Genomic DNA, 27350 nt, shown 5'->3' on the forward strand with positions numbered 1-27350 from the left:
CAGTCACATTAGTTATATTATAAGGTGCCACAGTAGCTGAATCACAGATGCAGATATGTAGATGCTGCGTCGTTGCCATATTGGACCACAAACACAGAGAAGCAGCACCCGGATAAAAAGCACTGCAGGGTTTAATGATGGTGCAGCATGATGAGTTAGATCTTTAAATATTCTAGTAGGATCCTAAATACATGAATGAGCCTGAACATGAGCAGAAGTCTGAGTCTCCTTTAATGAAAATGATAATCTGCAGTTCAGTCCAGAAAGAGTTAGAATCAGTTCACACCTGATCTGGTTTTGATCATCCATCGTTATAGAAACGTGGTTTTAGGGGTGGGGGGGTGGGGGGGGGGGGGGGGGGGGGGGGGGGGGGGGGGTGAGTCTCTAGGCTCTGCGTGTGAAGTGCTGTGAGTCTCTGAACTCCAGGTAGAGGCTGAACAGCAGGTGCAGGGACTGGATCCTGCTGCCGTACACGGGGATGTCCAGCAGGGCGCAGGCGGCGTCGGCGTACTGGGCGGTGCTGCAGTGCAGGCGGGCGGGGGGCAGCTGCAGGCGGCCCAGCAGCTCCTCCAGCTCGGCCGGCCACTCCTGCATCAGGCTGTCGATGTCCGGCATGGGGCGGCCGTACTGGACGCTGGCCGGGGGTTTGGAGCGGTGCAGGGCGCTGATGCTGTCCACCCAGCTGTCCACCGCCCGGGGGTTCGTCTGGGGGCTGGCGACGCTCGCCACCTTCTTCAGCTGGAGGGGGGGGGGGCTTTTAGTTTAGGGAGGGAGGGAGCTGTGTGTGTGTGTGTGTGTGTGTGTGTGTGTGTAATGATCCTGTGTGTGTGTGTGTGTGTTACAGATGTGTGTGTGTGTGTGTGTGTGTGTTACAGATGTGTGTGTGTGTGTGTGTGTGCGTGTATGTGTGTGTGTGTGTGTGTTACAGATGTGTGTGTGTGTGTGTTAGTGTGTGTGTGTTACAGATGTGTATGTATGTGTGTATGTGTGTTACAGATGTGTGTGTGTGTGTGTTACAGATGTGTATGTATGTGTGTATGTGTGTTACAGATGTGTGTGTGTGTGTGTGTGTTACAGATGTGTGTGTGTGTGTGTGTGTGCGTGTATGTGTGTGTGTGTGTGTGTGTGTTACAGATGTGTGTGTGTGTGTGTGTGCGTGTGTGTGTGTGTGTGTGTTACAGATGTGTATGTATGTGTGTGTGTGTGTTACAGATGTGTGTGTGTGTGTGTGTGTGTGTGTGTGTGTGTGTGTGTGTGTGTGTACCTCGGTGGCTCCGTGCTGCTTGGTCTCCTCTGACAGCCACAGTGACAGCACCGTGGGGTCCGACTGTTTCACGCTGGGCTCGTCCAGAGCCAGCAGACCCAGATCGTCCGATTTACCATCCGGCCTCGGCACCTGAAGGCCACACGGGCACCAGTCAGGTCGAGTTACATTCAACAAGCTGCACGATCTCACACACACACACACACACACACACACACACACACACACACACACACTCACACACTCACACACTCACACACACACACTGAGGCTCTAGTTCAGAAGCTGTTTGACCTGCTGCTGAGATCTGATGAGTTTCAGCCAATCAGCTTCTGGATGAGAGAACAGCTAGCTGTGCTAATGCTAATGCTAATGCTAATGCTAACGCTAATGCTAAGTCTCAGCTGTCCCCTGGGGGTCGGATCAGGGAAACATTAAAAAACAAGTACGAACAGGGTCAATAAGGGCAGTGCGATTTGGCAAAAGTCTGTGATCCCAATATAGATCATGTCAGATCTTAGTAATGAGACATGTCACACGTTTTCTGTACCACAACCGTTAATACAAGAAAGTGTTTCAAAATGAGGGTATCTTTACAGGTGCACTTCTCCCCCCAAGCCTCCTTTGAGTTCTGTCACACAGCCTGAGGGCCTGTGACACTAGAGCTCTTCCTGACGAGCAGACAGGATGTGTTTTGTACCTTCAGGAAGGCGTCGATGTCGCCCACAGCCGGGATGAAGTCTGGGATGAACGGCTTCAGGCTGTGCTCCAGCTCCACGGACTGGGGGGTGTAGCTGAGAGGAGACAGCAGTCTGATTAATGCAGGAAGTTTGTGATGGTGCGTCACAAACTTTCGTTCCTTTGAGCTTCTCAGATGTGATGATTTAAAGCTTTATTGATCACATGTGTCAGTCTGCTGTGTGTGATTCACTGTAAACTTCCCACCGTGTGATGTACTGGAACAGCTCCTTGATCTCGGTGCTGACGGGCAGGTTGGCGTAGTCGGCGGGGTCGTACGCCCCCTCTGGAGCCTTGCTGGCTTCGTCGTCATCGTCCGAGTCTTCTTCATCAGAGTCCTCCTCCTCTTCCTCTTCCTCCTCCTCCTCCTCCTCGTCCTCCTCGTGTGGACTGACCACAGGTTGTCCGCCAGTCGGCTTGTCGGCCCTCAGGAGCTTTTGGTCTTCATCGAACTCATCACTGATGCTGCTGGCTGACATCTGGCCACGGTCCTTCCTGCTCCTGCTGGACTCTGACTGAAAGGCAGGAATCACTGATGTCAGAGGCTAAAACAAACCTGATCAATCTGTTCCCTCTCTGACTCAACTGTCACCGTTAAAATGTTGAACGTCTCCAGCAGCAGCAGAATTAGGTGTTTTTACACATTCTGGTGTCTGAATGACTGCTAGGTACAAAAAGTGTTGGAACTGGTCCAGTAGATCACCTCAGCCAGCAGCCACCAAACGGGCTGCAACGTGATCCTTTGGGACAACTGCACCTGATCACAGTAGGTCCACTAAAAGAGCTTGTTTGATCCACTGACAGGCTCAGAGTGTTATTCTAAGTGTGTGACAGCATCATGGAAAGGATCCCTACAGAGAGAGACCTGGAAGATCCTTTTGGTTTAACCACAAACAGCACACACACCAGACTACATTCACTAAAACAGGGATTTTACCACACAAAACACAGTTGCTGCTGGTAGTTGCTGTGACTTTGGTGTTTTACTACACGAGTTTAGACCCAAACTCTCTCTTTAAAGCATCAAAGCCACACAATAACACAAACCCCAGGCTGATCACCAAACTAAACAATGGTCGCAGCAGCAGAGCAGCAGCTCCTGTGTCCTGTTCTCTAAAATCCCTGTTTTAGTGAATGTAGTCTGGTGTGTGTGCTGTTTGTGGTTAAACCAAAAGGATCTTCCAGGTCTCTCTCTGTAGGGATCCTTTCCATGATGCTGTCACACACTTAGAATAACACTCTGAGCCTGTCAGTGGATCAAACAAGCTCTTTTAGTGGACCTACTGTGATCAGGTGCAGTTGTCCCAAAGGATCACGTTGCAGCCAGTGCAGCCTGTTTGGTGGCTGCTGGCTGAGGTGATCTACTGGACCAGTTCCAACACTTTTACTACCTGTCAGTGAAACCCAAAATATGCTAAATCAGGGCGCAGGATAAAAAAAAAAATACACATTTCATATTTCAAGTCTATCAGATTGATAATTTAAGAGCAGTTTACTCCAGAACTGTTCTGACACACTTGTTCTTTTCTCCGGACTCTTCTCTACATGAAGCTGATAATAACCTCCTTGTGTCACATACCTGCCCGGTGGCTGTCGGTTACCTGTCGCTGGCTGCGGGCTCGTCCTCAGCAGTCTGGTGTCTTTGTCCCGGTTCGGCACACTTCTGTCCCGGACGGTTCTACCATTTATCTGCCTGTTTACTCCTCCGGGTAACGGTAGCCATCTACCATCAAACCGCAAACCGGGAGGGGGTTTAAACCGTCTTAGACAGTAAACAAACCGTGTGGACACATAAAAGCGCCCACAAAGAGAGTCTAAATATCTTATTTGTCCTAAAATGGTTCTTTATCGGTCCGAGTTCAGCTTGTTCGCGTTGAAATCGCGTTAACAGAAGAAGCTAGCTGCTAGCTACTGACTAGACTGTACCGTTTCCTAGCAACGGATCACGCAATGCACCACGTGATGCCTTTTTAAAAAATAATTACAAACTTTATTGAAACTTCCGTGTTTTCTTTATTTTCCAGTCAACAAAATAACAACTTTATTATTGTTGTTGTTGTCATTATTATTATTGTCATTATTATTATTATTATTATTATTATTGAGTTCACGTGGTCCGCTAACCTAATACGTCATAAAAAGGCGACGTTAAGCTTGTTTACTGTCAGGTTAAAATGGAGGCGGACACGGAGGAGGACTCTTCACTGGCTGCGGTGATGCTTCGCTCCGTTTTAAGCCTGAGTGTCCCCCCGGTGTTCGGTGACCGGATGTTTGAGCTGTACCGGATCCAAACGGCGCTGCTGCAGCGCAGGAGGGCGCGGGAGATGGTGGAGCGGGACCGGCGGCGGCGGCAGTACCTGCGGAGGAGGAGGGCGTTCCTGCTGTCCTCCATCGCCGCCATTCTGAGTCTCATCACCTCCACCAACAGGCCCATCTGGGTCCGGAACCGGAGGCCCGGGAAGAACTTCTGGTCTCTGGCGGAGTCGTTTAACGATGAGGAGTGGAAGGCGCAGTTCCGCGTGTCCCGGGCGACGTTCGACTACCTGGTGGAACAGGTGGGACCGGCCATCAAACGCCGCAGGACGAACTACCGGGCTCCCATCGAGCCGCGCCGCCGGCTGGCCATCACCCTGTGGTGGTTCTCCCGGTCCGGAGAGTACCGCTCCATCGCCGACATGTTCGGGGTCGGAATCGCCACCGTGTGTAACATCGTCCGCCAGGTCACCTCCGCCATAGTGGACCGGCTGCACCGGCGCTTCGTGTCGCTCCCCGGCGGCCCGCGGCTGGACGCCACCATCAGAGCCTTCAGGGACCGCTGCTACCCGCAGTGTGCCGGGGCCATCGGAGCCACTCACATCCCCATCGCCCCTCCGAGGGACAACCCGGAGCACTACCTGAACCAGAGGGGCTGGCACTCCGTGATCCTGCAGGCGGTGGTGGACCACAGCGCCCGGTGAGTCCATGACGGTCTGAGTCCTCAGGGTCTCAGTGACAGTGAGAATCTCCATGAACGGTGCAGAAGGTGAACTAGAATGAGTTCCTACTGATGGAGGCTGTGCAGGGATAGAGGGCCTGATGTGATGGTACCAGCTGGGACACAGGTGATGTTTAGTGTGCAGGTACAAACAGCCAGAGATGGAACCAGGTGGTAAACAGTCAGTAACAGCAGCATAAAGGCTGTTTTGTCCCTGACAGGTTCACTGACGTGTACGCCGGCTGGCCTGGAAGCACCAGCAGTGCCTCGGTGCTCGCCAGCTCAGACCTGTACCTGAGAGCAGAGGACTGCCCGGACGGTTACCTGTTCCCCAGACAGGTGAGTCCCCCCCCCCCCCCGTCTGACCGACTGATTTAACTTCTACTGACCCTAGTCCACCTGCAGTGCTGCGTGTGGGGCTGCAGCTGTTAGTTGTCCCTTCTGAGCTTAACTGAACTCAATCAATCAATCAATGAATCTTTATTTATTACATTTAGAACAGTTACTGGAGGTTCAGCAGAGGAATTATTTCTAACAGAGTATCTCTTGAATTAATTTCCCTTAAAGGCTTCAGAGGAATCAGAACCAGGATTATTAGATATGTGAACACAAACAGGAAAACAACAAAGTTAACATGACTAACTATAACTTCAGCATAGATATTCTATTGTTATATACAGGAAATGGCTCTGTACTGTACAAACTGTTTAAAAACTGCAAAAATATCCGTTAGAATAAACGTGTTCAGGGGAATTTTGGCGTGACGACGTTATTACGAAGAGATTGTTTCTGGTTCTGTGTGACTGATGTTAAGTGTTCATGAGAGTGAAGGATTGTGGGTACAATGGGATGGGTCAGCGGTGGTGTTTCCTGACTCTGGGTGTGGATAAATCCTGGATGGAGAGCAGGTTTCTCTGTGGGCCTGCTGCAGCCTGCAGTCTGTTAGAAGCTGCTGTAGGCGGTGATGCTGTTATAAACTGTTTGTGGATGTGAATGCAGGCTGTCGGGAGACTTTGAACACCTGAACTAACAGTGGGAGGGATGTGATGGTGGACTGTGCTGCAGGTTCACTCATCAGATCTGCAGCTCAGAGAGGACGAGTGGAAATCTGAGCTAATATTTACTGATTCATAATTCTGATTGGTGCTGATTTAATCCATTTTCTGTTGCTTGTGCAGGTCTCATGATTACAAATATTTCTTCTTCCTTAATCTGTATCGGTCATGAAACCATCAGTGAGCTGGTAAAAAGACTGAACTTCATGCTGTTTTATAGATAACAAGTCTCTCTCTCTCAGAAATCGGTCGTGTCTGACGGAGTGGAGATTCCCGTCCATCTCATCGGCGACGTCTCGTTCCCCCTGAAGCCGTGGCTCATGAAGGGATACAGCCAGGAGCACCAGCTCTCTCCGGAGCAGCGCCGCTTCACCTACACCCTCACCTCCGCCCGCTCCGTGGTCGACGTTGCCTTCACGCGCCTCAGAGGCCGCTGGAGGTGCCTGCTGAAGAAGAGCGACATCGACGTCTCCATGATGCCCAGAGTCGTCACCGCGTGCTGCGTGTTGCACAACGTCTGTGAGAGCCGGGGCGACGCCTTCCTCCCCGAGTGGAGCGTCGAGATCGTGCCTTGTGCCAGTTACCTGCAGCAGCCTGATACAGAAGCCTATGATGGAGACACGTACTGCCCTGCAGAGGTCATCAGAGACACCGTCACCTATAACCTGCTGAGCGTTCTGCAGCACTGAAGCCAAAGACTGAGGATCAACAATTAGTTGAATGAATCAGTAACTATTATAAAAACTGCTTGCTTGAAAACTTTTAAGCAAAAATGCTGCTCCTTCAATGTGAAGATTTGCTGCTGTTCCTTGTTTTCTATCATTGTAAATTGAGTTTCTTTGGGTTTTGGACTCAAAAACAATCAAACAAAAGAAGACATTTGTAGAAGTCACCCTCAGGTCTGGGAATAACCGATTAATGGAGAAAACACTGGCCTGGTGGGGCAATAATGACAATAACTGCTAGTCGCTAGCAGGTGATCTGGTGTCTCACATCAGTAAGAGTGGATAATAACAGTATCGTGACCCTGGCTATCAACTGGTTCTGTCAACTGACACTTTATCAGGTGTGCTCATGTGAAAAAGGCCGAGTGGTTAATTACAAGAAACTTCATGCGATCAGATGGAGCAGCAGTAAAAAGTGATGTCCAGCACGATGAAACGATGTCATCACTGGAATAAGACGCTGCAGAAACACTAAAGAAAACCAACATTGCACCCACGAGGACTCAGACACATCCCTGACGGCTCACAGCTCCTCATGTGTGAGCAGCCTTATTCAATCAGTTGTTTGTTTTTGAATTTGTTTATTAGTTTTTGTCTAAGAGCAGGTTTACTGAGCAGCATCTGTTGCCACGGTGATCCACCCCAGTTGCCATGGTGAGTTACACTTAAAGGCCTCCGCTGAGACTTCTCTCGTCTCACCAGCACAGCGGATCGGAGGGAGGAGCCTTAATGAGATTATTCTGGAAAAATCCATTTGTTTGGTGGTAAGACTTTTTTTTATTTTTTTATTTAATTTAAAACCTGGAACTGTTTCTCACTGTTTTGCATAAAAATCTATAAAAACATGGAAAAAACAACAACAAAATACATTTAAAGTAAAATCTTTTGGACTAAATAAATAAGTATCATTACTTCCTCATGTCTCATATTACTGTGTATGATATCATCTTTACTTACGCTCGTACACTTTCTGTTTTTACTTCTGTTATTTTAGTTTTATAGATGGATAGAAATACTTTATTGATCCCCGAGGGGAAATACACTGTTTGTTTTTTTTTGTACTTTCTCTAGTTAGCTGTATTTATTTGTGTCCTGGTGCAGCTGCAGCAACCAAATGTCCCTCCTGAGGACCAGTAGAGGATCATCTGCTGCTGTAACCCTGTTTGTAGTGATGGAGGGTACTTGTCCTTTATATATATATAAGTGTTTTCATTTGAAGCTACAATAGCTGTAGTCACTTGTTACTTTAACAATGTACAAACAGGATCTACTTATATGAAACATTATTATAAAAACACACACACACACACACACAGATGTTTCCAGGTATTGTTGCCGTCAGTCTTGCACGAACAAATAAGAATGATAAAGTTTGTTACTCATTCAGCAACAAAACCAGCAGGAGAGAGAGGGACCCAGTCTGTGAGCCCCCCCACAGTCCAGGTGGACCAGTTGTTTGAGTCCAAATCAGTTCCACCTCGACCAGCTACAGTAAAATACTGTTTCACATATAAAATAAAAAAAATACTTTGGGTGCATTCTGGTAAGGATAATACTTTCACTGTAGCCTGAACGTTGGTTATTGATCTATAACAGCATATTTTTACATATTGGTAAAGTTACTGGTTCTACTTGAGTAAAGGATGAGTACTTCTGTCACCACTGCTTCTACTTCAGTAAACTCATTAAAGCATAAAAACAGGCTTCACTCATAATGATAACTCATTTCTATAGTGAGTTTGTGCTCCTTAAGCAACAGATGTAGATTTATTACCAGATTGCAGCTAACTGAATGAATGTTTAGTTGGTTTTTCGACGGAAAACAGTGTTTTTTAAAGAGCCGAACTCTGACCTTAAAACTTAAAATGTTTTTAAACCTCTATTTACGCCGTTTTAATCATCGTTGGTTTAAAAAAAACACTAATTTAGCTTTTTTCATACGGACGTCCGGACAGACAACCGTGAGCAGGGCCGACAGCTGAAAACAAAACAACCGGAAGTAGTAGTATTCGGAATGACGGTTGACGCACCCATTCACTACGCACTACGCACGTTTAGTGGGCTGGGGTAAGATACGCAGCTTTTGGGATTCTCTACGTAGGATACGCACAGATATGACGTTCCACTCCGTTGCTTACGGCGCTACGTACGCTCGCAGCGGCCGCGCGTCGTCGTACCTGTCAGTCAAAGGACATTTAAATGGCCACACTGTACAGATCCGTATATCTTACAGCAGCTTAATAACACCGTTACGCTCATATCCCAGCAAACAGCTACTTAAACGCCATCTGGATTAACTCTCTTTCCTCTAAACCAACGTTTTTAGCCGCTAAGTTGGTTCGGAGAGCCAAAAAAAATGAGCGAGGAGGACGAGCTGTTGCAGAGAGCACGGACCGGGTTTGAGGATCTCTGTCGGGCTTTGAATATGGACGAAGAGGCGAGCGGCGAGGCGTGGAAAACCTACGAGAACATCAGCAGGAATTTCACATTAGAGGTAAAATAACTAAAACCCCTCTGTTGTGTCTCATACTTCGGTGTGGTCGCTGTCCGCTGCTGCTGCTCCGCTGCTGTCCGTGTGGAGTAGCTAGCTAGGTTAATCCACTCAATGCTAACACGTCTGTAACCGCTTCTGTCGGCTTATACAGATAAAAACACGGGTAAGGAGTGATAGTCTGGGGTCTGAATGGCACTAAAAACACCGTAAACCACCACACCCTGGTGTTACTGTTAGTTAATAACCAGGTTAGCAGGTTAGTGGTGCTAAACTGAATGCTAACTAACAGAATGTAAACAGTCGCTCTGGTGTAAACACTGTAAAACATTACATGGTCATAGAGACAGTGATGACAGTCTGAGCACTGATGGAGCCAGCAGAGGGCTCAGTGTAGTCCAGCACACTCACTGATGACTGGAGCTTCTTATTTAATACACATACAGGCTTATTTATAGAGCAGCTTCAGCCTGAACTACAGAAACACTGTGTTTTATTCCACTCCAGTTACCAACATGTGAGGTGTAACCTCCCACTGGGCTGGGAAGAGATGCTGTCATACTATTACTGATGTAACATTTCTAATCCAGGACTGTTTTACACTTTTATTCAAGTACAAGTACACTAAAAGACACCTACCTCCATTATATGTACTGTTTGAGTTCTTATTCTTTATTTTGCTTGTTTGCTTGTACAAACTTGGCCAATAAAGTTGATTCTGATTCTGTTAAAGAAGCTGAATACTTCCTCCTCTGCTGGCTTTTACAGATAATATATAAAGTGACTGACTCCATCAGTGCGATGCTGCGTACACATGCAGGAACAACGTCAGTAATAATAATGTGATAATATGATACAGAATCGTTTCCTCCATAATGAGCACTGATGATGTTTGTTTTACTTACTTTTACTGAAGTAAAGTACCTGAATAATTAGGCCACTGTCTCTGCACACTTAATAAGAAAAGGGGAAATCTGCCACACAGACAGCAAAGACAATGAATCAGCAGCTATTTTGATAACAGAATAATCAATTTAGTCAAATATTTGGTGCTTCTAGCTTCTCAGAGCCAACGAGCTGATGCTTTTCCTCGATATTAATCTACAAACATACTAATTATAACCTTTGTAGTCGAGTAGTTTCACTCCACGGCGCTGATACTTTTACTCAAGTGAAGGATCTGAATATGTCTCCCAGCTCTGGATATGACAACATACTGTTTTCTGACAGCTTATAGACCAAACAATTAATCAATACACGGAGAAAATGATTGGCAGATTAATCGATAATGAAAATGATCATTAGCTGCAAACCAAATCATAATTCCCCCCCCCCCACAGGGCAGCGAGCTGCACTGGCTGGCCTGTGCCCTGTACGTGGCCTGCAGGTCCTCGGTGCCGACGGTGGGGAAAGGCACCGCCGAGGGGAACTACGTCTCCCTGACCAGAATCCTCCGCTGCTCAGAGATGAGGTTAGGCCCACAATGCACCTGTGCACTCACCTGTCGTTTACTGAGTTAGCATCAGAGTCACTATTATAGTTTTTATTTCTATTTTGTTTTTAATTTTCTGTCTAGTTTCAGTTAGTTTCCACAGTTTGGTTTTTATTGTTTAGAAATGTTTAGTTTAAAGTTCTTTTATAATAATATATTATTATATTTGTCAGGGGCAGAAGATCAGAAGTGGTGTTACAATAAAACACTGTGAAGACGACTGACTCCCAGTCATGTCGACATGATCTCTGATTAACAAAGACTCAAACTAAAGACACTTCCTGTACATTTTTCTAGAGTCTAGTTTCAATTTCAGTTAACTAAAGTGTTTCTTCACATAATAATAATAACCCTGGTTAATTTTAAATCTGAATCTCTGTGGGTTGGTTGGACACAACACGACATGTAAAGGCATCGCTTAGGACATTTTACAGACAAATTGATTTGTCTTGCATTGAGAAAATGACCTGCAGATCAGCCAGTAATGAAAATAGGAAGGCAGGCTGGTGTTTGTTGGAAACAAGGTGTTTTTTTTACTTTTTTGAACCCAAACTATGATCTTTTCCTAAATCCAACCAAACAGTTACTGAAAACTGAAATATATAACACAGGATCTGAAACCTGCTCCAAACCATTCGGCCGCTGCAGCCACATTAAACTGTAAAGTCATTTATTGTTCTTTACAAGGACCCAGCAGGGTGTAAATAAGGCCAAATAGTGGCTGTTGGCCATCTGCACCCTGGTGCATTAGTGCATTAGCTGCTAGCTAACTGTTGTAGCTGCTCATCAGCTGCTGGAGAACAGGTGGACTTTGTTAACCCTTTAGCAGCGGGCAGGTGAAAGATATTTGTAGAAAATTGCTTCGGAGAGGCGTCTTGCACAACCTGCAGAGAGGAGATAGCTAAGGAACATTAGATGATCCTGATCAAGGCTCCCACTCAGAGTTGATATGAACAGCTGCTGAAATAAACAGTAGGAGGTTACTGCTGTAGGTATAGTGTGTAAACCTTCCTCCTCCTCCTCTTCCTCCTCTTCCTCCTCACAGCCTGATAGAGTTTTTTAATAAGATGAAGAAGTGGCAGGACATGGCCAGCCTGCCTCAGGATTTCCGTCAGAGCACCGACAAGCTGGAGAGAAACTTCACCGTGTCGGCGGTCATCTTTAAGAAGTACGTTCCCATCTTCAAAGCCATCTTCAAGGCGCCGTCGGACGAGCCGCCACGAGTCCACCGCAGCCGCAAACAGAGGTGGGACCTTTGACCTCGAGCTCTGCTGCTGCTTGTGTGTGTGTTTGGTGTTTCAGGGGCCTGAACTACAAACTACACATTCTCACTCACTGATGATACACTTTTACTTCTTGGCCTCTTAGAGCTGAACTGTAGGAGTTGGTTCAGACCATCAGATAGATGAGTACATGATGAACTGATAAATTGATTATTGATTAATGCTGTAAGTCATTCCTAAAGCTTTGAATGACTGGATAAAGTTCAGCTATTAACATTAAAGACACCCAGTAAAAGTCAAAGCTTTGATTTGGGGTCACGGTTCAGACAAAAATAACATTTTGGTCTTTTGAAAACATCCAACAATCAGTATAACTGAAGCAGTCTAGTTTTATTTTCATCTGATTTACAGTCGGAGTGAATATAAAGTGGCTAAAACAACAGTAACACACTGACTGTCCACCTGCTTATTATTAATCTGTTCATCCTTCCATCCTTTGTCCATACCGGGGGGGACCGAACCACTACTTTTCCTCTGATCCCTCAGGTCTGGTCCTGGCGACGCTGTTTCACCACCACAGAAACCAAATGTGCTTTAAGTCGTTCAGGCACTGAGATTTAGTTTCACACTGGAAATAACGGCGCATAATAATAATATTTAATAATAGTTTAGCACATCCATGAGCCCACTACAGCTGGGTAAATGTTCCTGATGTACTTGTGCTCTATAATTATTATTCCATAAGTCAGAGTGAGGAAGGAAAGTCACGCACCGAACCAAACATCCTGTACGGAGCCGTTTGGTACCAATACATGTTCCGTTACACCTCAAAGGAGTGAATGTGTTGTTACTGTTTTCTCCTCACGTGGTGTATTTCAGTTTTTTTCTTTTCCCCTCATGTCCTCTCTGTCCAGGCGCCATCCCTGCACTGTGACCGAGGTCTTCAACTTCTGCTGGGTTTTGTTTGTCCATGCTAAAGGTAAAGATTTATTTTTGCTTCTTTAGTTATTATTTTCTTCTTCTTCTTCTTCTTCTTCTTCTTCTTCTTCAGGGGTGTATTGAACATGGAAAAGGTGTTATAGTTTCCACAATCTTAATAAATGACAAAATAATATCTCTATATATCACACTAACTTTTCTCCATTTGATTTTGGGCCTGTTTTATTGTTTTGGCTGTACAATAATTAAGAATGTGGAACCTGTCAGTCCTGGTCCTCATGTCTTACACCCCTAAAGAAGGAGAAGAAGAAGAAGCAGCAGCAGTTCGGGCAACTAACTCAAATCAGTTTGTGGCGTGGCCATCCGAGGAAAAGAAAACTCACATCCTGTTTATATATCAAAAGGTTGATTGGTCACTTTAATCCTTCCTCCTGCCCACCCTGCTGAGTCACTTCATTCCTCCTGGGTGGATCGGGAAGCTCTCTGATCTCAAGAAAGCAAGTAAAAGCCTGGCTCACATCCCCAAAAGTCAGAGATAGAATCTGGTAGGTACCAGTGTTGGGCTCAGATTATCTGGTTTACAGACCCAATCTGAACCTTCAGATCTGCTAATAGACTCATCAGGACATCCTGATGAGTCTAAACAGCGACGGAAAGGACAACAGATTCAGCTGATGAAACAGTGTGAAAGGAAGAACCACAAAAAATGTAACTCCCAAACAAAAACGCCTTTTTTTCTTAGGTTTATTTGTTCATTCGTACGTTGATCTGTTGGTTTTATGTGGTTACAAATGCTGAAATCAGCCATGAAAATATAAATACATGGACTTGAAACAGGGGACGCTTCATCCAGCCGGTTTCCTAACAAACAGCAGGGACGCAGAGTTCTGGATCAGCATGTGAGGGACTTGCACCGGTCTGATCTGAGGGCAAGTTCAGACTCGCTAACGTCAGCTGGACATCATCAGATCCCGTTGCCGCTCACACAAACTCGTTGCCGCATTTCCTCCATGGCGACCGTGTTTTCACCGGCGTTACTTAGTTACTGTGTAAACACATTTCTGCCGTCAGATGTATTTTGACAGAAACAAATGCAGCTCTGAAGTGAACCATGGTGGTTCTACACTCGTTTACTCCCCCCTGCTCTCGTCTGACATGCCTGCTGATCACAACCGCTGCCTTCGGTCTGATGTTCTGATTACTAGTCTAGTTGAAACCTGCCAGGTAGATTTGGCAGTAATAGTGTAAATCTGCTGTGCCAACTTAGCCCCAGGACACAATAAATCGCTCATGTGGTGTCATGTTCTTCCATTTCGTTCTCGTTCAGGGAACTTCCCCATGATCAGCGATGACCTGGTGAACTCGTACCATCTGCTGCTCTGTGCTCTCGACCTCGTCTTCACCAACGCACTGCTGTGCAACACAAGGAAAGACCTGCTCAACCCAAACTTCAAAGGTACCACACGCTGCTCTGACCTCCACAAATATGAACTTCTGATGTTCTGTGGAAAATGGGAAAGATCACATCTGTCATCTGCTCGTGTGTAATTCGTTCACTATGGTGAAGAAACTCATATAACTCTACTTGACGGACAGACAGGAGTCCCGGCACAGACACTCAGCAAGGTACTGCTGTGGAAAGTGGGTTTTAGCCTCCTAAAAAAGGCCCACCTAATTATAATTATATTTAGAGCATTTTCACTGCTTCGCTTTGTTGTCAGACAGGCCTCTCAAAAAGGGAACCGAAGCTGTGTTGAAGTAATATCACTCTCTGCAAAGCCACCAAACTCCATAGACAAAAATACTAATTTTACCTCAGAGGACAAAGGAGTTGCTGGTCTATCGCTGGCTCGATTGTTCAGTTTGTTTGTGTTATTGTGTGACACTGGGTTAGTTAGAGGGTTTCAGTTCAGAGACAAAGTGACCCTTTACAACGCCAAATTCTCAGCAACTAGACGAGTGACTCCTCTGTTCTGGAAGGTAAAATTACTGTTTTTATCAATGGAGTTTGGTGGTTTGGAAGAGAACAATACACCAGCGTCAGTTTCTCATTGAAAGCAGTTAAAATACTCTAAATATAGAAAACAATTATCGTGATAGATTTTATTAAAACTAAAATACATTTTAGTTCTGCTGCCCCCTCCACAGCAGTACATTATTTAACTGCCTGCCGACCACCACTAATAATACACTACTCAAAAAATAGGTTTAATAGGATATATACGCCTAAATATCAGTGACACAACAAATGTTCACAGCTCGCTGATAGCAAGTAGACAAAGACATCAATTATCACAAGTTTAATATTTAGTAAAAGTGATATTTATTAGATTAGAACATCTTTTTCATCCCAGTCTTTGTTGTTCAGAGTTTTGAAGTATGTCCCTTCCACAGATGTGTCAAAGTTCAGAGTTGCGAAACACGACGTTAAAGAGCCATAAAATTAAATCAGCTCTTGCTTATGGGAAGCCTGCTTATCAGTCCTGTACAACACTGAATCAAACACACAAGATAAATCAAAAACTTAGGCTCTTTTTGTTGAACAAATTCCAACCCGCCAACTCCCACAAAACCTACAGCAGTGTGTATATCAGCGCTGCCCTCTCTTCCTGTTGACACCTGGTGTTTCCTCTGTTGCCCCCCTCCTCCACCTCCACCTCCACCTCCATCTCCAAACGTGGTATTTATTGTGCAGGAGAACCTGATGAGAAAGGAAACTGCTCTGCCAGCCTCGACATGAAAAATGACACCACGCCAAACTGTATTCACACAGGAAACAAACGTGAGGGTTTGAAAATGTAAAGAACTGAAGGCACCACGAAAGATAAAAGCACAAAAAGACAGAAGAATAATGTTGTTTTCATTTAACAATTTTAAAGAAATAACAATTAAAGAATCTCAAACATGTCCATCATGACTTTTTTCATTATTCTCTTATTGCTGAAGTATCAAAAAATCACTGGAAAATGTTTCATCAAGCTTTATTTAGCTGCATAAGTGGGTCCAGTTATATCAACAGTGTTAAGAACTAATGAGATATAATCAGAAACCAAACAAAGCCTCAAATAACAGCAGTTTTTAAAGAGATGGTCTGGATTATATGAGGTACGTGTCATTATTATTATTGATAGTGTATTACCTATGTATTATAGCCCAACTCCAAAAATAACATCAGTTTAAATGTAAGCTGTATTTAAGATGTTTTCACTTTACAGCTCCTTCGATGGACAACTGAAGCCATTCTCTCTCTCATTTCTCTTTGCTCGCTTCACAGCCACCAGATTCCATTGACAAAAACAGTAATTTTACCTCATATAGCACATGAGTTTGCTGTGCTGCCGCTGCCTCAGTCAGTGAGCTAACACACAAGTTTGGGTCCAAACTAACTAATTAAAACAACAAAGTCACACAATGACACAACCAAACTAACTGATTGAAAAAGCAGTAGATCAGCAGCTGCTGCATTCTGCAACAGAGAATTACTGCTTTCGTGAATGGAGTCTTGTGGCATTAAATCATTGGCATCATTACAGTGAAAATATTCTAAATATAGTAATATGTCGAATCCCCTGGTTACTCGTCACTCAGGTCTGCCAGAGGACTTCAGCAGTAAAGACTACAGGCCGTCCTCAGGTCCCTACTGCTTCATAGAGCAGCTGTGTGAGCTGCATGACGGCCTGGTGCTGGAGGCCAAAGGGGTCAAAGAACACTTCTGGAAACCCTTCATCAAGAAGCTCTTCCACAAGAGGGTAAGACATGCTTTCATTCCCGTGTTTGTACTTGGAGTGTAGAGTGTTTCACCAATAAATAATGAATCGAGGCTAAAGCTGCAAATGAAATAGAAATTACAGAGCAGCAGTAATAAGGAACTCTGAGGTCCAAAACCAGGACCACTTTCCTACTAGCCTACTTTAAATGGAAATAAGTTTGATTTACTGAAATAAACCAGATTTAACTGGTGATCTGGCTCCATGAAACACACACAGACCACCTGTAACACCACTTAAAACAGTTAAATCAGTTAAAGCTATTAAGAATCATCATAATATTCATAATATGTTTCTGATGTGATATTACTGGTCTTATAATTACTAGTTTCTAATAAAAGTTACTGCCTCTGATTTTCTTACATGATGCGGTTTTTCACTTCTTACCGCCACAGTTAGGAAGTAGAGACGAGGAAACACACACACACACACACACAGTGGCGGCCTGGCCTGATGGTGTTTGTGGTTTTGTGTAAAATTAAACTCGCTTCTCTTGCACAGATTGTCAGAGGAAAAGAGGACAGTCTGACGGGTTTTCTGGACCCCATGAACTTTGGAGAGAGTTTGTGAGTGTCAGCTGACAAAAGAAAGATCATTTCAGTCATTACAACATGTTTTCTATCAGAAGAACTTTATTTTGTGGGCAAAATGTTTCTTAAACTGCAGCTCAAATCTTTATTGAACCTTAATAAAATGAGTATAATCATCTTTACTTGACTCTTCTCTTCTAATCCCGCAGTTTGTCTCTCGGTCGGGTGTACGAGGAACATGTTCTGGCGACCGGCAGTCTGGATGAGAGGATCTTCACTGGCGAGGGGGCGAACGAGGACATCGGCACCCCAGGGCCCTGCCTGTGTGAAGGGGTGGAGAACCAGGACAGCGCCACCTACAAGCTTCACACCAGCCTCACTGTGAGACACCCAGCCCATGTTTCTCTGTTTGCCTCTTTCAAAGGAGAACTCTGGTAGTTTTAAACCTGGGCACCGTTTATACACATCCTGGGGTCTGAGTGACTGGTAGGTAGTAAAAGTGTTGGAACTGGTCCAGTAGATCACCTCAGCCAGCAGCCACCAAACGGGCTGCAATGGCTGCAACGTGATCCTTTGGGACAACTGCAAGTGTGTGACAGCATCATGGAAAGGATCCCTACAGAGAGAGACCTGGAAGATCCTTTTGGTTTAACCACAAACAGCACACACACCAGACTACATTCATAAAAACAGGGATTTTACTTTGCCGAATACAGGAATTGCTGGTCCAAAGCTGCTTTAGTTTGTTAGTTTGTTTTTGTTGTTGTGTGTTACAAAAATATTGTGCTGTACCCAAACTAACCCTTTAAATGACCATAGTCTCACAATAACACCAACAAACCAACGATCAACTCCCATATTCTGCAGGGTAAAATTGTTGTTTTTGTCAATGGAGTCTGGTGGCTTCTGCCTACTGGACCAATTTCAAAACTTCAGTCATTTTGAGCACAAAGTATATAAAAATAGGGAAGACATGTTCTTAAATGTTTTTAGCCCTTCACCCTGCACGGGTATGTATCAGCCTATTTTGGTATTTCGGTAACGGTGGCGGTTGCCATGGTAACCACAGACTGCCCGCTATCAGTGATGTGCCCAGGATTAAAAATACCTTTAAAGCAGGATGATTCAAACTGCTTCATGTTTTTTTTTTTTTTTTTTATGTCTTATTCCTTCTACGTCCCGAGTTTTATTACGTATTGCTGTAAATATGAAATATCCAACCTGGTGTCTCTCCTCTCGTCAGGCCTCGGCTCTGAAGGTCTCCACTCCTCTGACGGGGAGGAAGTATGTTCAGGAGAACAGCCTGGCGTCTCCGGTGTCGTCCGCCATGAAGAGTGTCGGCCGACTCCACACCCTGCTGTCAGGAACCAAACAGGGGCCGAGCGCTAAGCTCACAGAGACACTCAGGCATGTTACTACAGTTAACTTTGACGATGAACGATTAGAAAGAGGAAAGCGACTGATACTCTACAACACTACTTTTTCTCCAAACTTTATTTAGAACATTTGACACGACAAACAAAAACCAGACATCAGTTTCTTCAGCATTTGTACATATTTATGATAAAAAGTACAAAAAGACTACTTCAATCATACTTGTGTACTTCCACTGCTGATACTTTAACTACAATAATACCCAAGTACTTTTATTACTTTACTTTACTTTCATCACTGATACTTCAGCTACCTTCAGTGAAGTACAGTGAATGCAGGATTCTTACTTTTAATGATATTTTTTACATTGTGATGTTGTTAAAGGATCTGAGTACTTCTACAGTCTGAGTACTTGTCATGTTCCTTGAACGAACCCATGTGGTCACCGTCACCGTCACAGTCTCAGTCTCAGGTGTTTTAGCTCCTGCAGTGTAATGACATAAACTGTATCCCTGCAGGACCTGTGCCAGAGACCCCAGTGATGTCATCAGCAAGCGCCTGAAGGACATGTTTGAGCTCCTCTGCCAACATTTCGAGCGCAGCGGGGCGGAGAACAGGGGGATGGGGAAAGGTTCGTGTAAACTGACACTCATGTCTAGTTTATATTTGATTCTCTCCAACCACCTAAATAAACAAACTTTGTGCTCTGCAGAGATGGCAGTGAAGTACTTCCACCTGGCGGAGGCGCTCTACTACAGGATCCTGGAGTCCATCATAGAGAGAGAGAAGATGATCCTGGGAGACGCGGACCTGTCGGTGAGTATTTTGCTCTCGGTAAAGCTGCAGATGTGAGAGCTGGAGCAGAGTGACAGGCAGGTCTGTGGTACCTTAGATATTTAAGCCTCTGCATTGAGAGGCCTCCGCTACAGTACGCAGAGACACTGACTCCTTTCTAATAAATAAACAGGCAGGACGTTTACCGTCACAGTAAATGCTTACAGGGATGGAGGCTTGTGATGCTCATGGCGGCGCTGTGTTATGTATTGGTGTGTTTCAGTGCATCATGGAGCAGGACATCTTCCATCGCTCCCTGCTGGTCTGCTGTTTGGAGATCGTCATCTTCTCCTACAGACCTCCGGGAGATTTCCCCAACCTGATCGGCATCTTCCAGCTCCCTGCTTATCACTTCTACAAGGTATCAATACAAGCTCCTCTCAGGATGTGCGTCTGTTAGTATTTAGAATAGAACAGCAGCAGTAGGAAGATAAAACCACATGTAAGAAGCTCCTTGTGTCCTGCAGGTGATCGAGGTGTTGGTGCGGTCGGAGCAGGGCCTGTTTCGGGAGGTGGTGAAGCACCTGAACCAGGTGGAGGAGCAGGTTCTGGAGAGCCTGGCCTGGACCAGCGACTCCCCGCTGTGGGAGAGCCTCCGCGGGGCCAAAGACGCCGTCCCCGCCTGCCAGCAGGTCTTAGGAAATATAGACATGTAGATCTGACCATGTTACAGTGTTTGTCTGTTTGAATGAAAGAACAAGCTTCAGTTTTTGACTCTGTGTGTGTGTGTGTGTGTTTCAGGTAATGCCTCCTCAGTACCTGGAACAAAATGATGAAGGCAGCACGGGCAGCGTCCCCGTCACTCCCATCAGCCACGGACCGGACCTCAGCGCCAACAGCACCATCAAAGGTGTGGGTCAGAACCATTCATTAAGTCTGCGAGCTCTTAAAAACAGGTTCATTCTGCAGTAAACTAATTAAAGGTTAAGTCATCGAGCTGTAGGATTAAAGAAGCCTGATTTCACATTAACCAGTTACTGTCTAACCTGTCAGATAAAAGAGATAATGAATAAAAACCTGGTTTCTTGTGCATGTGAACTTCCTGCTCGTGCTCACATTGTGTGATTTGGGGGAATCCTTTAATCTATTAATCAGACACATTGACGACAGGTAGACGTCCCTGTAGCAAACAAGCTGCTACCGCTGCTGGGAGATGATTGATAGTTTGTACTAATAATCTGAATCTACAAAGTAAGAAGTGACAAATAAAGAACAATATTAGCTTCTGTAATGTAGTAAGTTAGTGACACCTCGACGACAGCCTGAGTATAAAAACATCTGCCCCCCCTCTTCTCCCTGCAGGCGTGTCCCCCTCCCCCACCACCCTGCTGGACCGGTACAGCTCTCCGCCCGCCGGCGCAGCTCGCCGCCGTCTGTTCGTCGACCCCGTGGACGGCAGCGAGTCTGGAGTCGTCCCCACCGGCGCCGCACCGGCTGCTGCGACCAAGACCGGCCAGGCCGCAGTAGTCACAGCCATCCCGGCCGGGCAGACTGTGGTCACCATGGCAACCGCCACTGTTACCGCCAACAACGGGCAGACGGTCACCATACCTGTGCAGGGTGAGGGGCTGAACACAAAGTCATCTCAAACCTAAAATATGATGTTGATAATTATATTATTATTATTATTATTATAATAACCAACCCTGACCTCTGACCTCTGACCTCTGACCTCTGACCCCTGACCTCTGACCTCTGACCTCTGACCTCGGCAGGTATAGCCAATGAGAGCGGAGGCATCACCTTCATCCCATTCCAGGTGAGTGTGACCGGACAGGGCGGGGCCACGCTGCAGCCGCTGTCCGCACAGGCCCTGAGCGGCACTCTCGCCGTCCAATCAGCCGTCACCAAACCAGCTTCCAAACCAGCCAGCAGTCCGCTGAGGAAAGGCTCGCTGTCCCTGTTCTTCAGGAAGGTACGAGTGCTGTGTGCTCAGGGCAGAGACAGGAAGCAGGAAGAGGGAATAAAGTGATTAAGGTGATTGTCCTTCCTGCTCACAGGTGTACCACCTGGCCAGCGTGCGTCTCAGAGATCTGTGTGCCAAACTGGACATCTCGTCCGAGCTGAGGAGGAAGATCTGGACGTGTTTTGAATATTCTCTGGTTCACTGTACGGAACTGATGATGGACCGTCACCTCGACCAGCTCCTCATGTGCGCTGTTTACGTCATGGCAAAGGTGTGTGTGTGTGTGTGTGTGTGTGTGTGTGTGTGTGTTTCTCTCTGTTGAGGTAACCGTGTGTGTTTCCTGTGTTTTCATCAGGTCACCAAAGAGGACAAATCTTTCCAGAACATAATGAAGTGTTACCGCACGCAGCCTCAGGCCAGCAGCAACGTAAGAACCTGCTCTGATGTGTGTTCAGATACAGTTTAGTAAATCTGATCATAAAAAACTATTAGGGGCTCATTTTGGATGAATTATCAATATGTTATTTAACAGTGAATCATCTGGTTAAACACAGACTTCACTAAACTATTAGCACGAATCACTTAGTTTAATCTATAATATTACATATTGATTATTTGAATTTGTAAAATAACCACTAGCTAAAGCTTTCAAACAGACAAATGAATAACTAATAAAAAACTATTTAAGAAAGTGCAATATTTTCCTCTAAGATGTAGCACAAGAGTACAAGTGTAAAGGAAATAAAAGGAAAAGTACCTCAAAGTCATACTTAAGTACAGCACCTGTGTAAATGTACCACTGGGTTTTATAACATTTGCCGAAGGACTGCAGAACTAAAATCATTTAAAACAAAATGAAACAAAATGCAGCTCTGTTTAATTCCCACTGACTCACTTGTAAGCTAATACAGGAGTCACTGTTGCCTCGGTGAACAATATCTGTGTGTGCTTCAGGTGTACAGGAGTGTGCTGATCTCAGGCAGGAGAAGACGTCACTCGGGCAACAACGACGCCAACAAACACAGCTTGTCTGCCGACGTGAACCAGGATCCAGGTATGAAAACACCTGTTTTAGTGTCTCGTAGTGACAAACCCTCAGGTCACCTTCCTCTTAGCCTCTGTTAGCTCCTGTCCTGCTTGCTTCAGTGTCAGTGCTCCTAGAAGCAGCAGACAGGAACAGTAACAGAGCAGCTGGTGAACATAGTGGAGCTTTCAGCTGCTAAAGGGCCACATATTCCCATCAGGAGTTGGTGGAGACCAAACACAGAGCTAAAAGAGGGTGAATAATGAGCTTCACATGACTCAAATAATTAGTACATTCATTGTCATGGTTTACTTATTGATTTGTTTAATGCATTTTATTTCTAAATGAGACAAATCAGTATCATTACATGATCATATTTATTATTGTGTTCTGTTTCATTTCCTAGACTTTGCTGCTACTAATCACACCACCATGTTCCTCTCCTCTGTGATATATATTTTTATTCCGTACTCTTCTAATTATGTATTTCTTTACTTACTCATGAGCTTTTGTGTGTTTGTTGTTGACCGACGTCTCCCGCCGACCTCCCACCAGCAGGTGGAGACATCAGTCCGGTTGCCATTCGCTCCAGCAGCACCTTGCCCACCCCCCAGCCAAGCAGTGCCCCCTCCACCCCCAACAAGAACTCCTCCACCTCCTCCTCCTCCTCCTCTTCCTCCTCCTCCTCCACGGTGGGCGAGGGCGAGGAGGAGCGGGGAGACCTGATCCACTTCTACAACAACGTTTACATCAAGCAGATGAGACACTTTGCTCTGAGATACTCGGCGAGCTCTCCCTCCGCTGGGGTACGTCCTCTCACATCCTCAGAGCTCAGAGCTTATCGATAGTGAAGCATGATCAGGGTGGATTTCACAGTTAGAACGTGAAGCTGCAACTTTTTTACAACCATCTGAACGAGTCTGAAATTAATATGATGGAGATTTCAAGGTTCAAACAAAGTCTTGAAACTCTCATCACATGTTCAAGGTTTGGAAAAGTCTTGAATTAGTTAATACTCTTTGAAAAGTGCTTGATTTTCAAACTCATCTGAACAATCACCAGAAATCTTTTAAGGTTTGAACTGAAACAAACCCGTCATCATTAACTTTTCATTTCTGTGGGTATAATAATTTAAATGTGACGATAAAGAAATTATGCTTTAGGTTCTTGAATTTCACTCCTGAAAAGCTACGTGAACTTTTAAAGAAAAGAGAGAGAGAGAAATGAAACCATATAAACTTTTGTCACCACATTTGAACAGTTTTTCTCTTCCTTCCAAAAACAATTCAAATCAATCAGTAATGTACAAATAGTAGATTATCAGAACATCTAAGAAACAATAAACTGACTTCAACAGATTCTTAAAAGCTTACATGCTAATTATACTGATGATAAACATCATGATGTGTAATGTGATTAACCAACTTCACACTGTGTATCATCCATGTATTGAACACCATAATGACCATATTGATCCCAAACATGAACCCCACTTTAAAAGCTGCATAAATAAAATGACTAAACAGAATAATTCTCAGAGCGAACCAGCAAACTGAAGACTGAAACACTCCATACATCAGACAGTTTACAGTAAATTAGAACTTAAACAAGAAACCACACACCACTATAATTACCCATAGTGTCTCAGAGGTCATCTACACACAGTGTAGAGTCATTTTCTCCTGTGGGAACATCTACCCTAAGGAAGCACACGTCTTGTCCCACCTGGACGATGTGCAGGTGGGAGTCAGTGCCTCAGCAGCTCAGTGCCGCCCTCTTGTGCCACGTTTCCTTACTTACCGACATTTAAAATCAATTCAGATCTGAAAAGGAAAATAAATAATAACATAGTCAATTCAAAATGTTGATTTCTGTCTCAACAAAAATTCAATACCTACGTTTGTAGTCAGGGTTGTGTAGCTGCTGTTTGTGGTCTGAAGACATATATACGGTCTTATTAGGAGTTTATACACACGGAGCTCTGAGTACATGTTGTGTTTGTGAAATCCTGATCATGAAGGGTGCAGTAGACAGACGATACGTTTGTTCCAGTTTGTAGATGTACTTTTCACCACTGCACTGGTTGCTAGTACATGCTAGTAAGAAACATGCAGTGTGGAGCTAACAAATGCAGAGAAGAAGAAGAAGAAGACTAACAGTGAGTGAACGTGGACGTAAACAGTGAAGGGTTAAAGAAACAGAACTTGCTGCCAGAGATTCTTGTGTGAATTTAGGAAAAACAGCAGCGTTCAGATTTCCTGTGTGTTAATTCTGTGTGTGTGTGTGTGTGTGTGTGTGTGTGTGCAGGTGGAGTCCCCCCCCCTGTGTCCGTACCCCTCCCTGAGGACCGGGTCCCCCCGTCGGATGCTTCTGTCCAGCAAACACTCCATCTACATCTCACCTCACAAGACAGGCTCCGCCCCCACGCCGACCACCCACCGGGACAAGATTTACTACTACATCTGCAGCAGCCCCCCCAACGTAAGCCCCCCCCTACTGTTACATTTAATACAGAGCATGCAGCAGAACATATTCATACCAGATGTGACAGGGCTGGAACGATGGCTGAGCTACAGAAGGTGGTGGGTCAGAGGTGATCTTTACTACAATACAGTAAATCAATGAAGAAGAGAAACCTTTTCTGTTAGCAGGTGTGTTTAATAGGTTCTCTACGACCTCTGACTCCTTCTCTATGACCTCTGACTCCTTCTCTATGACCTCTGACTCCTTCTCTATGACCTCTGACTCCTTCTGTACGACCTCTGACTCCTTCTCTATGACCTCTGACTCCTTCTCTATGACCTCTGACTCCTTCTCTATGACCTCTGACTCCACTTTTGTGACCTTTGACTCTTCTGTATGAACTCTGACCCTTCTCTGTATCCTCTGACCCATTCTCTTTGACTTTTGACCTCATGTTTGTGACCTCTGACCCTTGTACGACCTCTGACCTCTTCTCTGTAACCTCTGGCTCCTTCTCTGTGATCTCTGGACCCTTCTGCGTGATCTCTAACCCCTTGTTTGTGACCTCTGACCCTCCTGTGTGACCTCTGACCCTCCTGTGTGACCTCTGACCCTCCTCTGTGACCTCTGACCCTCCTGTATGACCTCTGACCCTCCTCTATGACCTCTGACCCTCCTCTGTGACCTCTGACCCTCCTCTGTGACCTCTGACCCTCCTCTGTGACCTCTGACCCCTCAGCGTCTCCAGGAGATCAACAGTATGATCCGGACCGGCGAGACGCCCACCAGGAAGCGCAGCATGCCGCTGGAGGAGGAGACGTCACCCAAGAGGGTTTGTCCGGACAACCACTCTGCTCTGCTGCGACGCCTGCAGGACGTCGCCAACGACCGTAGCTCCTCCCACTGAGAGCGCAGACACACACACACACACACACACACACACACACACACACACACACACACACACCAGATATCACCACAGCGATCACCATCACAGTGTTACACCACCAACCACCAAACTGCAGCTTCACGCTTGTTGTCAGAGTTCAGACCTGTAGGAACATTTGGCTCACCTGAGCCTGATGATGGTTAGGGTGTGTGACATCATGTTCAGCTCTGCAGTCTGATTGGCCGAGCCAGTTACATCACAAACACCCACCTGCTGCCTGAAAACAGAATGAATGTGACCTGAAAAAATGCCCTTTAAAAAGTTACAAAACCAAAAGATAAAGGCAAAAAGATGTATTTATAAAATTGGTTGAATTTGTATTTATTATTTTAGAAAGAGTCCACTGACTAAAACCCACGTTTGTTTTGAAATGAGCTTTTTCTAATGCAGCATTTATAATATTATAATAGCAAGATGGAGAGTTGTTAGCTGCTGGTCCACCGCCGCCTATTTTCTTCTTCACTATCAGAATAATCCAGCGATGAGTGTGTGTGTGCATCAGTACAAACACCAGCTCACTTTTAACACTGATAATTTGGCCGACTGTGAAGAAACACAGGCTAAAAGAACTAAATCCATTTTACTTCCTCTTTACACCCCACAAAGACTTCTGGGAACTGTAGTCCAGATAAAAGTAAGAGAGAACAATAATATGAGCGATAAAAGACATGAATATTAACTATTAACCAGATTGTCCTTTTTAAATAGTGATGGTGGCAGTGGGGAGGCGGCATACTGTTAGACCTGGTGTGAATTAATAATCAATGAGTGGTGATCAATCATCAAACACATTTCTTCTGCACTGCGTTTTGTAGAGACGGAACAAACAGACTCGTTAGTGTTTTGTTGTCAGAGTTCACTCGTCTTTCTCTTCATTCCATCCATTTATCCTCTGATAGACGAATGTATCCTGGGGTTTTCTTATTGATCTGTTTTTTTTTTTTTACATGAAGTTTCTCACTGAAGTGAAGGTTTGATGAAGTAGCAGCAGCAGCAGCAGCTTTCTGACGCAGTACGTTCTCACTCTGAGGCTTTCTTTCTATTTTACTCTGCTGAACGTATTTACTCACAGTCCTACTAGTCGTCCTCATGTTTCCTGTTTTACTAATAACAAGATGTGATTTAGTTAAGTCTTCTATTTAACCGTGAAACCGATGATCCATCATGAAAATCTTTTGTTTTTAATCATCAGAGATGTTAAAAATCTGTCACTTAAAGGGCTCCAGGTTGATTACGACATTTATAGTATTAAACAGTTATTTTTATTGTCACACCAGCAGATATTTTGGTCTAACTTTTCAACATTTAATGTAGGAATTAAACTCTGTGTGTGTGTTTCCCTCCTCATCCTGCTCTCGTGTATTTTAACTCAAACTGTGTTTTCACCTCGACTGAACGTCACGATGAGAAGTGTGTAAATATTTGTAAAAAAGACAAAAGAAAAGCTATTTTAAGGAGATGCTGTAAGTTAAGTGCCTTTATTTTTTACTCCTGAAATCTGTTGGTTTGTTTGTTTAAACAAACTTTACTTTTATTAGAACTTCTTGGTTGTAAAAAAAAAGCTCTGATGGAATAAATAAACAGTTTAAAGTCACCTGGTTG

General features: G+C 44.9%; 3 protein-coding genes across 3 annotated transcripts; 2 read left to right on the forward strand and 1 right to left on the reverse strand.

Annotated features, from left to right (window-relative positions):
- Positions 1 to 381: 381 nt before the first annotated feature.
- On the reverse strand, positions 382 to 3610 carry LOC139201863 (intraflagellar transport protein 46 homolog). The gene is made up of 5 exons (XM_070831294.1): positions 3582 to 3610; positions 2210 to 2517; positions 1965 to 2058; positions 1265 to 1396; positions 382 to 738 (listed from the first exon to the last, which is right to left on the reverse strand). Exons 2-5 carry the CDS (start codon positions 2479 to 2481, stop codon positions 385 to 387), a joined length of 852 nt encoding a protein of 283 aa, XP_070687395.1. The 5' UTR covers positions 2482 to 2517; positions 3582 to 3610; the 3' UTR covers positions 382 to 384.
- Positions 3611 to 4176: 566 nt separating this feature from the next.
- Positions 4177 to 7029, forward strand: LOC139201154 (uncharacterized). Its single transcript, XM_070830400.1, has 3 exons — positions 4177 to 4955; positions 5198 to 5315; positions 6274 to 7029. Exons 1-3 carry the CDS (start codon positions 4177 to 4179, stop codon positions 6718 to 6720), a joined length of 1344 nt encoding a protein of 447 aa, XP_070686501.1. The 3' UTR covers positions 6721 to 7029.
- A 1969-nt stretch (positions 7030 to 8998) lies between these two features.
- rbl2 (retinoblastoma-like 2 (p130)) lies at positions 8999 to 27350 on the forward strand. Its single transcript, XM_070830082.1, has 22 exons — positions 8999 to 9250; positions 10588 to 10718; positions 11785 to 11985; positions 12877 to 12941; positions 14229 to 14357; positions 16490 to 16650; positions 17170 to 17234; positions 17408 to 17579; positions 18442 to 18605; positions 19091 to 19203; positions 19285 to 19388; positions 19630 to 19767; positions 19874 to 20038; positions 20148 to 20256; positions 20709 to 20966; positions 21122 to 21321; positions 21407 to 21583; positions 21668 to 21739; positions 22267 to 22366; positions 22895 to 23142; positions 24644 to 24817; positions 25539 to 27350. The coding sequence occupies exons 1-22, from the start codon at positions 9113 to 9115 to the stop codon at positions 25704 to 25706; spliced, it is 3252 nt and encodes a 1083-aa protein (XP_070686183.1). The 5' UTR covers positions 8999 to 9112; the 3' UTR covers positions 25707 to 27350.

This window comes from Pempheris klunzingeri, chromosome 5, assembly GCF_042242105.1.
Source record: "Pempheris klunzingeri isolate RE-2024b chromosome 5, fPemKlu1.hap1, whole genome shotgun sequence".
Taxonomy (NCBI): Eukaryota; Metazoa; Chordata; class Actinopteri; order Acropomatiformes; family Pempheridae; genus Pempheris; species Pempheris klunzingeri.

Coding starts and splice junctions, on each gene's coding strand:
- LOC139201863 (XM_070831294.1), bottom strand. CDS start 2,481: ATGTCAGCCAGCAGCATCAGTGATGAGTTCGATGAAGACCAAAAGCTC. Junction 2,059..2,209: donor CTGTTCCAGTACATCACACG/GTGGGAAGTTTA, acceptor GTCTCCTCTCAG/CTACACCCCCCAGTCCGTGG. Junction 739..1,264: donor AGCAGCACGGAGCCACCGAG/GTACACACACAC, acceptor CCCCCCCTCCAG/CTGAAGAAGGTGGCGAGCGT.
- LOC139201154 (XM_070830400.1), top strand. CDS start 4,177: ATGGAGGCGGACACGGAGGAGGACTCTTCACTGGCTGCGGTGATGCTT. Junction 4,956..5,197: donor GTGGTGGACCACAGCGCCCG/GTGAGTCCATGA, acceptor TGTCCCTGACAG/GTTCACTGACGTGTACGCCG. Junction 5,316..6,273: donor GTTACCTGTTCCCCAGACAG/GTGAGTCCCCCC, acceptor TCTCTCTCTCAG/AAATCGGTCGTGTCTGACGG.
- rbl2 (XM_070830082.1), top strand. CDS start 9,113: ATGAGCGAGGAGGACGAGCTGTTGCAGAGAGCACGGACCGGGTTTGAG. Junction 17,580..18,441: donor AGCTTCACACCAGCCTCACT/GTGAGACACCCA, acceptor TCCTCTCGTCAG/GCCTCGGCTCTGAAGGTCTC. Junction 19,768..19,873: donor CTGCTTATCACTTCTACAAG/GTATCAATACAA, acceptor TGTGTCCTGCAG/GTGATCGAGGTGTTGGTGCG.